Source organism: Panthera leo, chromosome D3, assembly GCF_018350215.1.
Source record: "Panthera leo isolate Ple1 chromosome D3, P.leo_Ple1_pat1.1, whole genome shotgun sequence".
Lineage (NCBI taxonomy): Eukaryota > Metazoa > Chordata > Mammalia > Carnivora > Felidae > Panthera > Panthera leo.
In genome coordinates this window covers 94,337,296-94,350,320 of record NC_056690.1, presented here as the reverse complement: position 1 = coordinate 94,350,320, position 13,025 = coordinate 94,337,296, and the positions used below count along the sequence as shown (strand labels likewise).

General features: G+C 43.4%; 1 protein-coding gene across 1 annotated transcript in view; it reads left to right on the top strand.

Annotated features, from left to right (window-relative positions):
- Positions 1–12,060, top strand: part of PARD6G (par-6 family cell polarity regulator gamma) — a 91,566-nt gene extending 79,506 nt beyond the window's left edge. Inside the window, exon 3 of the mRNA XM_042910484.1 lies at positions 9,337–12,060. Within this exon, the coding sequence (XP_042766418.1) occupies positions 9,337–10,133 (797 nt within the window). The 3' untranslated portion in view covers positions 10,134–12,060. The remainder of the gene's footprint in view (positions 1–9,336) is intronic.
- Positions 12,061–13,025: the final 965 nt, after the last annotated feature.

The following is a 13,025-nucleotide window of genomic DNA, read 5'->3' as shown; positions in this document are numbered from 1 at the left end:
GAGAGAAAGAGAATCTTAAGCAGGCTCCATGCTCAGCAGAGAGCCTGACATGGGACTTGATCCCGTGATCCTGAGATAATGACCTGAGCTGAAATCAAGAGTCAGACGCCCAACCGACTGAGCCACCCAGGCGCCCCCTCGCCCGTTTATTTATGTCTTAATTTCTTTCAGCAGTGTTCTGTAGTTTTCATTGTACAAGGCTTCACCTCCTTGGCTAAGCTAATTCCTAAGTATTTTATTCTTTTTGAGGCTGTCAAATGGGATTGTGTTTGTAATCTCCTTTTCAGATCATTCACTGCTCGTTTATGGAAGATGCTCTTTTGTGTCTTGATTTGTATCCTGCTACTTTGCAGAATTAGCTTATTGGAGCTAACAGCTTTTTCATGGAGTCTTTAGCATTTTCCACATTTAAGATCAGATCATCTGCAAAGAGAGATGGTTTTACTTCTTCCTTTCCAATTTGAATGTGTTTTATTTCTTTTTCTTGCCTAACTGCTCTGGCTAGTGTTGAACAGCTACTGTGTTGAACAGAAGTCATGGAAGCAGCAGTCTATGCCTTCTTCCTGCTCTTAGAGGACAAGCTTTTTTTTTCCACCATTGAGTATTATGTTTGCTATGATTTTTTCATATGTAGATTTTCTTACGTGGAGGCGGTTTGCTTTTAGTCCTATTTTGCTGAGTGTTTTTATAATGAAAGGGTGTTGTATTTTGTCAAATGCTTTTTCTGCATCAAGATGATCATGTGTCTTTCCCTTCGTTTTGTTGATATGGCACGTCACATTGATTTTTGTATGTTGACTCACCCTTGCATTCCAGGGGAGAATCCCACTTGTCATGGTGTATAATCCTCTTAATATACTGCTACACTTTGTTTGCAAGTATTTTGTTGAGTATTTTTGCATCAGTGAGCATAAGGAATATTGGTCTGTGGGCTTTTTTCCATTGTGCTTTGTCTGGCTTTGGTATCAGGGTAATGCTAGCCTTAGAATTAGTTTGGAACTATTCTCTCTTCTTCAAATTTTTGGAAAAGTTGGAGAAAGATTGGTATTATTTCCTCTTTAATGTTTGGCAGAATTCATCAGTAAAGCCATCAGGTCCAGGACTGTTCTTTGTTGAGAGAGCATTGATCACTGATTCAATCTCCTTACTATTTATAGATCTATTCCGATTTTGTATTTCTTCATGATTCAGCCTTGGTAGGTTTTATGATTCTAGAAGTTTGTCCATCTAGGTGACCCAACTTGTTGGCATGCAATTCCTCCTAGTACTTTCTTAAAATCTATTTCATTTCTGTAGAAATGGTAGCGGTGTCCCCACTTTAATTTCTGATTTTAGTAATTAGTCTTTTTTTAAGTTTATTTTTGAGAGAGAGAGAGAGAGAGAGAGAGAGAGAGAGCGTGCACACGTGCGTGTGCAAGTGGGAGAGGGGCAGAGAGTGAGGGAGACACAGAACCTAACGCAGCCTCCAGGCTCCAAGCTGTCAGCACAGAGCCCTTATGCAGAGCTCAAACCTTTGGCAAGGTCATGATTTGAGCTAAAGTTGGATGCTTAACTGACTGAGCCACCCAGGCGCCCCAAGTCTTCTCTTTTTCTTAGTCCATTTAACGTTTTGTCAATATTATTGGTCTTTTTGAAGAACTAACCTTTTCTGTCATTGATTTTCTCTATTGTTTTTATATCCTGTACTGCATAATATCTCTAATCATTATTATTTCCTTCCTTCTGCTTTGAGCGTAATTTGTTCTTATTTTTCTAGTGCTTTAAGTTGTAAAGTTAGGTTGTTGATTTGAGATCTTTCCTGATATTAACATAAGCATTTATAGGTATAAATTTCTTTCTCAGGATTGCCTTTGCTACATTCCTTGAGTTTTGGTTGTGTTTTTGTTTTCATTCATCCCTAAGTATTTTCTCATTTCCCTGTGATTTGTTCTTTGAGCCATTGGTTGTTACAAAGTGTTGTTTAGTTTTTACTTTGTAGTGAATTTTCTAGTTTTCTTTATGTTACTGATTTCTGCCTCCTCATGCTGTGGTCAGGGAAGATACTTTGTATGATATCTATCTTTTAAAATCTATTGAAACTTAATTTGTGGCTTAACATTTGGTCTATTTTGGAAAATGTCCCAGGTGCACTTGAGGAAATCAAGTATCGTCTTCTTGTTGGGTGGAATGTTCTGTATGTATCTCTCAGGTCTAGTTGGCTTATTGTGTTATGTCCTCTGCCCACTTATCTTGTCTGGTTTTTGTGTCCCTTATTATGAGAGGGGTATTGGAGTCACCAGCTGTTATCTTAGAACTGTTTCCACCTTCAGTTGTGTCAGGCTTTGCTGCCTATCTTTTGATGGTCTGTTACTAGGTGTGTAAATGTTTGTAATTGTTATATCTTCTTGCTCTATTGATCCCTTTATTAATATGTAATATCCTTTGTCTTGTGTAACTTTTTTTTTTTAATGTTTATTTATTTTTGAGACAGAGAGAGACAGAGCATGAACGGGGGAGGGTCAGAGAGAGAGGGAGACACAGAATCTGAAACAGGCTCCAGGCTCTGCGCGGTCAGCACAGAGCCGGACGCGGGGCTCGAACTCACGGACCTGAGCCGAAGTCGGACGCTTAACCGACTGAGCCACCCAGGCGCCCCTTGTGTAACCTTTTTTATTTAAAGTCTGTTTTGTCTGATATTAGTAGAACCACGCCTGCTTTTTCATGGAAACGTTTTCCTTTCACTTTCCTGTTTGTGTCACTGGGTCACAAGAGAGTCTCTTGTCAAGACAGCATATTGTTGGATCATGTGTTTTTATTTATTCTGCCAGCCTGCGTTTTCATTTGAGGGCCTAATTCATTTGCATATAAAGGAACTGCTGATAAGAAGGGACTTACTTCTGTCCCTGTGCTCTTGGTTTTCTATATGCCCCTTAGCTTTTTTTGTCCCTCATGGCTTGCATTCCTCTCTTCTTTTGTGTTAATTTTTTTGTAGTGAAATGTTTAAATCCCTTCTTAATGTCCTTTGTGTCAATTCTATAGTAATTTTCTTGGTGGTTACAGCTAACTTCCGAAGGATCTAATGTAACTGATAGAAGCAGACGTTCGGTAACAGCACGGCAGCTCCAAACACAATGCTCTGTTGTTGGTGTCACGAAATTACATTACACATGCGTGCCCAAAAACACAAACTGATAATCCTTGTAAACACGTAAGTCGTCTATGTTGTGTAGACGACAAAATTTGACGTTACAAACCAAAGTTACAATAATACCAGCTTTTAGGCAAATATTTCTTATCCTTTAAATATATTAGTTTCTTAAATCATGTAGAAACAAAAAGAGCACCTACAGACTATTGTGATAATAGTCTATTATACAAGTTATATATTGTTATAATGCTAGCTTTTATAATAGTCCTTGTATTTACCTTCATTCAGATCTTTATTTCTCACACAGCTTCAAGTTACTGTCTAGTTGTCCTTCACTTCACCTGAAAGACTCCCTTGAACATGTCTTGCCAGGCAGGTCTAGTGATACAAACTTTCTCAGCTTTCATATATCTGGGAGTGTGAATTTCTCCCTCACTTTGCAAAGACAGTTTGCTGGATATAGGATTCTTGATTGACAGTTATTTTCTTCTAGTACTTTGAATGTATCAGCCCCCTGCCTCCTGGCCTCCAGTTCCTGATGAGAAATGTTAATGATAGACTGATAATCTGATAAGGGTCCCTGGTGACTCATTTCTTGCTGCTTTCAAGAGTCTCTCTGTCTTTATAAAGTGGATTATAATGTGTCTACATGTGGGTCTGTTTGAGTTCATCTTAGAGTTCATTGCGTTTATTAGATGTTTATATTCATGCATTTCATCAAATGTGGAAGTTTTCAGGCATTATTTCTTCAGCTGTTCCCTGGGCCACGTTCTCTTCTTCCAAGACTCCCATGATGCATGTGTTGGTTCCCTAAATGGTGTCCCAAAGTTTCTTTAGGCTCTATTCACTATTCTTCAAGCATTTTTTCTTTCTGTTCCTTAGACATGCTAACTTTCATTGTCTTATATTCAAGTTCACTGATTCCTTCTGCCTATTCATAGCTGACAATGATTTTTTTTTCATTTTGATTATTATACTCTTCAGCTGCAGAATTTCTATTTGGTAACATTTTAGGTTTTCTGCCTCTCTATCAATATTTCCATTTTGTTGATATATCATCTTCTTACTTCCTCCAAATCTTCCTTTAGTTTCTTGAGCATTTTTAAGGCTGGTTTTTTTTTTCTAATTTTAGTAAGTTGCATTGTAATATTTTCAGGTGTATGGTAGTGGTTCAACAATTATATACATTATTAAATGGTCACTACAGTAAGTGTAATTACCATCTGTTACCAAAAAAGTTACCAGTATTATTGACTATATTCCCTATGCTGTACTTTTCATCACTGACTTATTTTACAACTGGAGGTTTGTACCTCTTATCCGCTTCACCTGTTTCATTCTGTCCCCTAACCCTCCTCCCTCTGGCAGCCACCAGTTTTTTCTCTGTATTTAGGAGTCTGTTTCTGGTTTTGCTGTTGTTATTTTTATTTGTTTATTTTGTTTTTTTAGATTCTGCACGCAAGTGAAATCATCCAATATTTGTGTCTCTCTGACACAATTTCACTTAGCATAATGCAGTCAAGGTCCATCCACATTGTTACAAATGGCAAGACTTCACTCTTTATGGTTGAATAATGTACATATATGTACATATATATGTACGTATATTGTACATGTATGTACCACATCTTCTTTATCCAACAGTGGACACTTGGGTTGCTTCCATATCTTGGCTATTGTAATCAATGCTGCAATAAACATATGAGTGCCTATATCTTTTCAAATTACTGTTTTTGCTAATTTTTGTATATGGTATAAGATAATAGTCTAGTTTCATTCTTTTCCATATGGTTGTCCAGTTTTCATGGCCTATTTATTCAAGAGTGTCCTTCCCCCAGTGTATATTCTTGTCTCTTTTGTCATAAGTTAATTGACCATATATGTGTGAGTTTATTTCTAGGCTGTCTATGCTGTTCTATTGGCCTGTCATCTATTCTTTTTAATTTTTTTTTAATTTTTTAATGTTTATTTCTTTTTGAGAGACGGGGGCAGAGAGAGAGAGAGAGGGAGACACAGAATCCGAAGCAGGATCCAGGCTCTGAGCTGTCAGCACAGAGCCCGAGGTGGGGCTCAAACCCACGAACCATGAGATCATGACCTGAGCCGAAGTCAGATGCCTATCCAACTGAGCCACCCAGGCACCCCACTTTTTAATTTTTTTAATGTTTACTTATTTGAGAGAGAGAGAAAGTGTGAGCGGAGGAGGGACAGAGGGGAGAGAGAGAGAGAGAGAGAGAGAGAGAGAGAGAGAGAGAGAGAGAGAGAAATAAATATCCCAAGCAGGCTCTGCTCTGTCAGAGAAGAACCCAATGTGGGGCTCAATCTCACGAACCATGAGATCAGGACCCGAGCTGAAATCAAGAGTTGGACGCTGGACCGACTGAGCCACCCAGGTGCCCCGGTCTATTGTCTGTTCTTATGTCAATACCGTACAGTTTTGTTTACTACAGCTTTGTAATCTAGTTTGAAATCAGGGAGCATGATACCTCCAGCTTTGTTGTTTCTCAAGATTGCTTTGGCTGTTTGGGGTCTTTTGTGGTTCCATACAAATTTTAGGGTTGTTTGTTCTATTTCTGTGAAAAATGCCATTGGCATTTTGATAGGGATTTCAGTGAATCTGTAGATTGCTTTAGGTAATATGGACATTTTAACAATATTAATTCTTCCAGTCAGTGAGCATGGAATATCTTTCCATTTACTTGTGTCTTCTTCAATTTCTTTTGTAAGTGTCTTAGAGTTTTCAGTTCATAGATCTTTCACTTCCTTGGTTAGGTTTATTCCTAGGTGTTTTATTATTTTTGTTGCAATTGTAAATGGGATTGTTTTCTTAATTTTCCTTTCTGCTAGTGTGTTATTAGTTATTATACACAATAGATTTCTGTATATTGATTTTGTATCTTACAACTTTACTGAATTCATTTATTCTAATAGTTTTTTGGTGGAGTCTTTAGGGTTTTCTATATGTAATCTTATCATCTGCAAGTAGTGACAGTTTTACTTCTTCCTTCCCAGTTTGGATGTCCCTTGTTTGTTTCTCTTGTCTGACTGTTCCACCTGCAACTTCTAATACCATTTTGAATAAAACTGGTGAGTAAACATCATTGACTTGTTTCTGATCTCAGGGGAAAAGATGCCAGCGTTTCACTATTGACTATGATGTAAGCTATAGGTTATCATACATGGCCTTTATTATGTTGAGGTATGTTTCCTCTACACCCACTTTGTTGAGAGTTTTTATCATAAGCAGATGTTGAATTTTGTCAAATGCTTTTTCTTCATCCATTAAGATGATCACATTTTGTTAATGTGGTCATCACACTGATTGATTTGCAGATATTGAACCTTCCATGCATCCCTGAAATATATCCCACCTGATCCTTCTAATGTAGCATTGAATTTGGTTTGCTAATATGTTGTTGAGGATTTTCACATCTATGTTCATCAGAGACATTGGCCTCGTTTTCTTTTTTTGGAGTGTCCTTGGTTTTGGTGTCATGGTAATGCTGGCCTTGAAGAATGAATTCTAAAATTTTCCTTCCTCTTCTATTTTTTGAAATAGCTTGAGAAGCACAGGCATTAACTCTTCTTTAAATGTTTAGTGGAGGGGTGCCCAGGTGGCTCAATCGGTTGAGCTTCCACCTCTGGATCTTGTCTCACGTCATGGTCCCAGGGTCATGGGATCGAGCCCCACATTGGGCTCCATGCTCAGCTTGGAGCCTGGGATTTTCTCTCTCCCCTCTTCCTTGCTCATACTGTCTTTCTCTCTAACATAAAATAATAAGATAAAATATTAAATTAAATATAAAATATTTGGTAGAATTCACCTGTGCCAGAGTTTTCTGATTACCAATTCAATTTTGTTACTAGTAATCTGTTCAGATTTTCTATTTCTTCCTGATTCAGTCTTGGAAGATTGTATGTTTCTAGGAATTTATCTATTGCTTCTAGGTTGTCCAATTTGTTGGTGTATAATTTTTCATGGTAATTTCTTATAATCCTTTGGATTTCTGTGATGTCAGTTTTAAATTCTCTCATTTATAATTTTATTTACTTGAGTTCTTTTTTTCTTGATGAGTCTGGCTAAAGGTTTATCAGTTTTGCTTACCTTATCAAAGAACAGCTCTTCGTTTCATTGGTCGTTTATATTGTGTTTTGGTCTCTATTTATTTTTGCCCTGGTCTTTTTTATTTCCTTCCTTGTGCTAACTTTGGGCTTTATTCTTATTATAGTCTTTTTCAGGTGTAAGGTCAGATTGTTTGAGACTTTTTTTGTTTCTTGAGGTAGGCCTATATTGCTATAAACTTCCCTCTTAGAACTGTTTTTGCTGCATCCTAAAAAAACTATTGTGTTTCCATTTTCATTTGTCTCCAGGAAATTTTTTTTATTTCCTCGTTGATTTCTTTGTCACTCTCCTGGAATTAGGCTTTACTGGTTTTCAAAGCTTCCAGGGTTAAGCCTTGCTGATTTTTAAGGCTAGATATTATGGGGACCCATCTTCCTGGTGCAGGTTCCCGGGACCACGGGTGCCCATTGGGCTTGATCCCCTTACTCCTCAGGGAGTGTGATATCCTCTCTGCCTCTGTGATTCCCTTCTCACGTGCCAGGGGTTTGTTTCCTGACTCAGTCTTTGCCCCTCCTGTCCTTCTTGGTGTGGCTTTTTCTTTCTGTCCTTGGCTGTGGAAGAGCCACTGTACTAGCTTCAGGTTGTTCTCAGATTGAGTTGCATTATATGTAGGGGATGCCTGGGTGTATTCAGTGTGTCTGTGGGAGGAGGTGAGCTCAGAATCCTCCTATTCCACCATCTTCCCCATGGTCTCAAGGCAATTGTGTTAAAGTCTCTCCAGTAGATCTGACACCGGGTCCTTTTTAGGGACAGATTCTGTTGAATTATCTTTTTCCTTTCAATGGGCCGAAGTCCCCTGTTTCTTTGTGTGCCTTGTGATTTGCTGAGCGCTGGACATTCGAATCTCATGATGGGATTACTCTGGAAATCAGATTCTCCCCCTTCCCCAGGGTTTGCTGTTTTGTTGTCATCGTTCTTTTCATGGTTGCAGGCTCTGTGCCGGGGGTCAGCCTGAGGTGTCCATTTAATGTCTTCCCCGGTCTTTCCTGAGCCTTTCCTTGGACATGTACCATCACTTCCTAATTTCCCCCAAATAGGCAGCTGTTTTTCAATGTCCTAGTCTTTAACGTGTGGCTCCCAAAAGGGGAAAAGTGGAAAACAAAAGGGGGATAGGAGGGCACTTATCCCCTTGAAGTCACTCGAGCTGGAGCTGGAGGGGTGACAGCAATGGCCGCCAGCCTCTGAGTCCGCACCTGTGTGGTCAGAGCGTGGCCTCCTGGCGTTTGGGGGACAGGGTCCTTTTCGTCCACCTGGCTTCTGCGGGCTGCTCCAGAAACACGTGCCCGGCTGCCTGCCACATGGCTGGGGCGCGGGACGGGCAGGTGCTGCTGTGCTGCGAGCTGGAATGGACCAAAATCGACTACTTCTCCCGGACACGTGGCAGGCCTCGGGCAGAGTCCACAGTTCCAAAGCAGCCCCATCACACAGGTTCCGCCCCTGCTGTTGTCATCTGGGGGGGAGAGATTCCCGGGGCCCCTGCTCTGCCGTCTTCCCAGAATGTAATCAGGCACTTTTAAGCCTTCCATCCATTGTTAATTCTCTTTATTGTAGTCTCATTCCTGCCTCTTCACCTTGCAGTCATGTTGGTTGTGTGGGGGTGGTTTTGGAGAGTTCCAGAGAGCTAACTGTAGGGACGCGATTGGACTTAACTATATGGCCAGCCCAACTGATGCCAGATGGCTGTGGGCTCTGAAAGTTACTCCAGAGTATCATCCTAGAGGTTGAGACTTTCCAGAAAAGTGAAGTGCTACACATTTGGGCGAGACTTGTAGGGAATTAGCTGAAAGATGTGATGTGATGGTGGTGCCCACTGCCTCAGAGTTCTGTGGGGTCCCGGGGCACATCCGAGGAGCAGCCCACAGGTAAGCGGCAGAGAGCCAGACCCCACGGGCAGCCCCAGCCCTCAGGCGTCGCCGTGCTCTCCGGTGCCTCCCCCTCCGATGCCTCGCCCCCCTCCTGACCGCCTCCCCCTCCCGGTGCCCCCCTTCCCCCACCCCCGTCCTGACCGCCTCCCCCTCCCGGTGCCGCCCCCTGTCCTGACCAGTACCTCCCCCCATCCTGACCGCCACCCCCTCGGCTGTTTCAGAGGAGGCCGAGCACTGCAGCTTCGGGGCCGGTGGCTCTCTATCCCGCCGGAGGAAGGCGCTGGCGCTGCGCGAGGACGGCCCCCGCCGGCGCGCACACCTGCACATCGGCCTGCCGCACGACTTCCGCCCCGTGTCCTCCATCATCGACGTGGACATCCTGCCCGAGACGCACCGCCGCGTGAGGCTGTACAGGCACGGCTGCCAGAAGCCGCTGGGCTTCTACATCCGCGACGGCACGAGCGTGCGCGTGGCCCCGCAGGGCCTGGAGAAGGTGCCGGGCATCTTCATCTCGCGCATGGTGCCCGGCGGCCTGGCCGAGAGCACCGGGCTGCTGGCCGTGGACGACGAGGTCCTGGAGGTGAACGGCATCGAGGTGGCCGGGAAGACGCTGGACCAGGTCACGGACATGATGATCGCCAACAGCCACAACCTCATCGTCACGGTCAAGCCGGCCAACCAGAGGAACAACGTGGTGCGCGGCAGCCGCGCGTCGGGCAGCTCGGGCCGCTCCTCGGACAGCGCGGCCAGCCGCCACAGCCTGCCCGCCGCGCCCGCGCTGCTGCACCTGCAGCCCGACGACGCGGACAGCGACGACGAGCCCGACGTGGTGCTCGAGGGCGTGCTGGAGCCGCGGCCCGCGCCCAGGCCGCCGCCCCCGGGCAGCCAGGCGCGGGTCAACGGCGCGGGCCCGGCGCACAGGCTGCTCAGCTCCCTGCGCGCGGACCCTCGCCACAGCCTGGCCCTGCCGCTGCCCCCTGGCGCCGTGGAGGAGCACGGCCCGGCCGTGACGCTGTAGGGCCGCCGCGCCCCCTGGAGGCGCTGGTAACCGCGGGTCCCGGGTGCGAGTGGGGACAGGCACTGTGCGCTTCGGGCCCCTTGTTGTTTTTATTTATCCCACCCTCTTGGCCCACACCCCGCGTGTGTTCCAGCTGACGGATAGAAAATACAGATACTATTTTTATAGACTTCTCCACGGAACAGAAAATGCACACGCGTGCAGTCAGTGCTCAGCCGGGGGCAGGTCCCAGCACTTTCGTAAATAACGTGGCAGAGAGGGTCTGACCAGGTGCAGAAAATACTTCGTTTTGAAAATACTTTTATAAATGAAGCTTTAAAATTCCTTTTGAAACATAGATTCGTGTCTTTAATGTGACCTGTGCAAAAACAACCTGTGACGTCAGCACTGTTGTGAGTGCGCGCCCCGGCTGCCCTGCAGACTCTGCTCACCGGCAGGAATGAGGGAGGAAGGTGGCAGCCAGAGCCTGGCTTCGAAGAGTCAATGCGCCCAAGCCTGTAACAGGTATGACCAGTGACACTGAATTTCAGACAGCCAAGCGGGTGCCGGACCCCCACACATCCCAGGGAAAAGCTCACATGGATCACGGCACCTGCGGGGGCTCAGCCTCTGGGCGGGGCGAACTTAGCCCTGCGGGGTTGGAAGGTACTGGAAGGTAAGTCTCGGCAATACTTCCGTGACCAAAAGCCACCATTAACTCTGAGATAAAAACTAGTCTTTTCCTGGGGTTTGAGTCTGAGGTCAAGTTTTGAAATATTTTCAGTGGAAATGATGGATAAGCCCACCACACACCCCTGGCAGGCCTCTGAAAGCTCACAGCCATTTGGATGTGTAGTTTCTGTTATCTTTGTTTTAAATTCACAAGTCACGTGGAACTTACTGATTTTTAACACAGAGTAAATTCATTATCACTTCCCTTTGATCTTCCAGCAATATTTATATATTTAGTAATTTTATAGGTTTATTCATGTTTGATCCAATATTATATGAAGTGTATTTTGTTTGAATCCAATGTGGAGGAGAAAATGTTACACTTATACTCTGAGAACTAAACTTTGACCAAATAAAGCTTTCATATAAATACAAGTAAAAATATTTTTTTAGGATGCCTTTCTTGGGAGAGTATACAGCTGCTTCTCCTGTGGTCCAGCACCCCCTGCTGGTCAGCCACAGAACTGTCCTGACTTCATGGATGTCAGGCTGCTAACAGATTGAAAACAGTATCTCAACATCTTCATTTTTCTTCATTAAGTGTAAAAGCAAATAATTTTTCCTTTGGAAACTATTTATTAGGCAGAAATAGCTTTTATTGAGCAGTTGTGGTTTCCTGCAGCTATGTTTGATTTTGTTATTTGTGTGCCAGGATCACTGTTGGTTGTGTTCCTAAGCACAGGGAAGACCAGAGATGCTCTCCCGTTGAGGTAGAGGGTGAGAGTCCAAATACATCCAAATTTATGGGCTCCAGTGAGCTGTATGAGCATCTTTTCTGGCATCCAAGCAGTCAGAAGTGGGTTTTTTTTACTACGATAAGTATTATAGAACCAAAAGTCTAATGCTAGTTACTATCACAAATGAAATGTTCTTTTGCTGAGTTATTGCTGGTTTTTTAATATCTTGTTGAGTAACTGGTCTGTCACCAAGAAGGAAAGTTATATTTCTTAACATGTTTTAAATTAAGCAAATGTGAATAATTTTTTAGGGAAAGAAGAAAAAACCTACCACTCCGAGATTTGTATGCTGTTGTTTATAATATTAGGAGTTCTGAATTTCTTGGAACAGCTGCTTGAGTGTATTTTTGTACCCAGATCTTTACTTCTGCCATTTTCTTCTTAAACAAAAAAAAAAAAAAAAAAAAAAACTATGTTGTATTACACATTAAAGTTTTGTTGGTTTTATATATCAAAGAATAAAAACTTTTTCTCTGCAATTAATGATACTTTTCACTTGTGTTCTAAATATTGGAGAAACGACCAGTTAATGCCGTGCAGAGAGATGCTTACCTCAGAATGGAGCACCTCCAGTATGTACCCAGTGCATATCTTGTGCCATATTTTTTCACTTAATCTTCATACATGTTCCATGAATCTGTACATGTTCCATGTTCCATTAATCTTCATACATGTTCCATGAGGCGAGTAACATTATCCCTTTTACAGATGACAAAATGGGCTGAAGCTCAAGCAGGTTGTAGGTCATTGCAGATAACCAAGTTGTAGTTGATGGGAGACAGATGTGTTTTGGGTCTAGAAACTTCTTTTTAAGTCCTTTTGAAAAAAAGATTTTCCAAATGCTTACTATACAGCGTTTCTTAAATATACCCAGGTTTGCAAAATTGCCATTAATGCTCCTTCATTCTGACATTGCTAAGCATCGTGCATAGGAACGTGATCTACGCACTCAGCCATCACAGATATCATGGTGACAGCAGCGGGCACCGAGAATTCCCGGAAGAAACGTGCTCTCTGCAAGCGTTCATCAACATAACCCTTTCAATGACACGGAGCTGTGGCAACCCTGTCCCAGTTCATAGTTGAGGAAACTCTGGACGGTCACCCCCACAGTCAGAAGAGACGGGGCTAAGCTGGTCACGGAGGTGGAGAGGCGGGTGCACACGCCTGGCTGTGCGGCTGGTGCACATCTGCCTGACCGATCATCCACACCAAGCCCAGGGCATATGGTGCTCAGAAGAGTCAGCCTTTCAGCAGGTATGAGACTGTCCAGTGAATCAGAGCTTATGTAGCATTTTGCAGTATTATACAAAGTGATCACACATGGGGAGTGGGTGTCATGGCAAGTTGAAAAATGCTGATAGTCAAAAAATCCAGGGGCGCCCGGGTGGCTCAGTCGCTTAAGCATCTGACTTGGGCTCAGGTCACAATCTCGCAGCTCCCG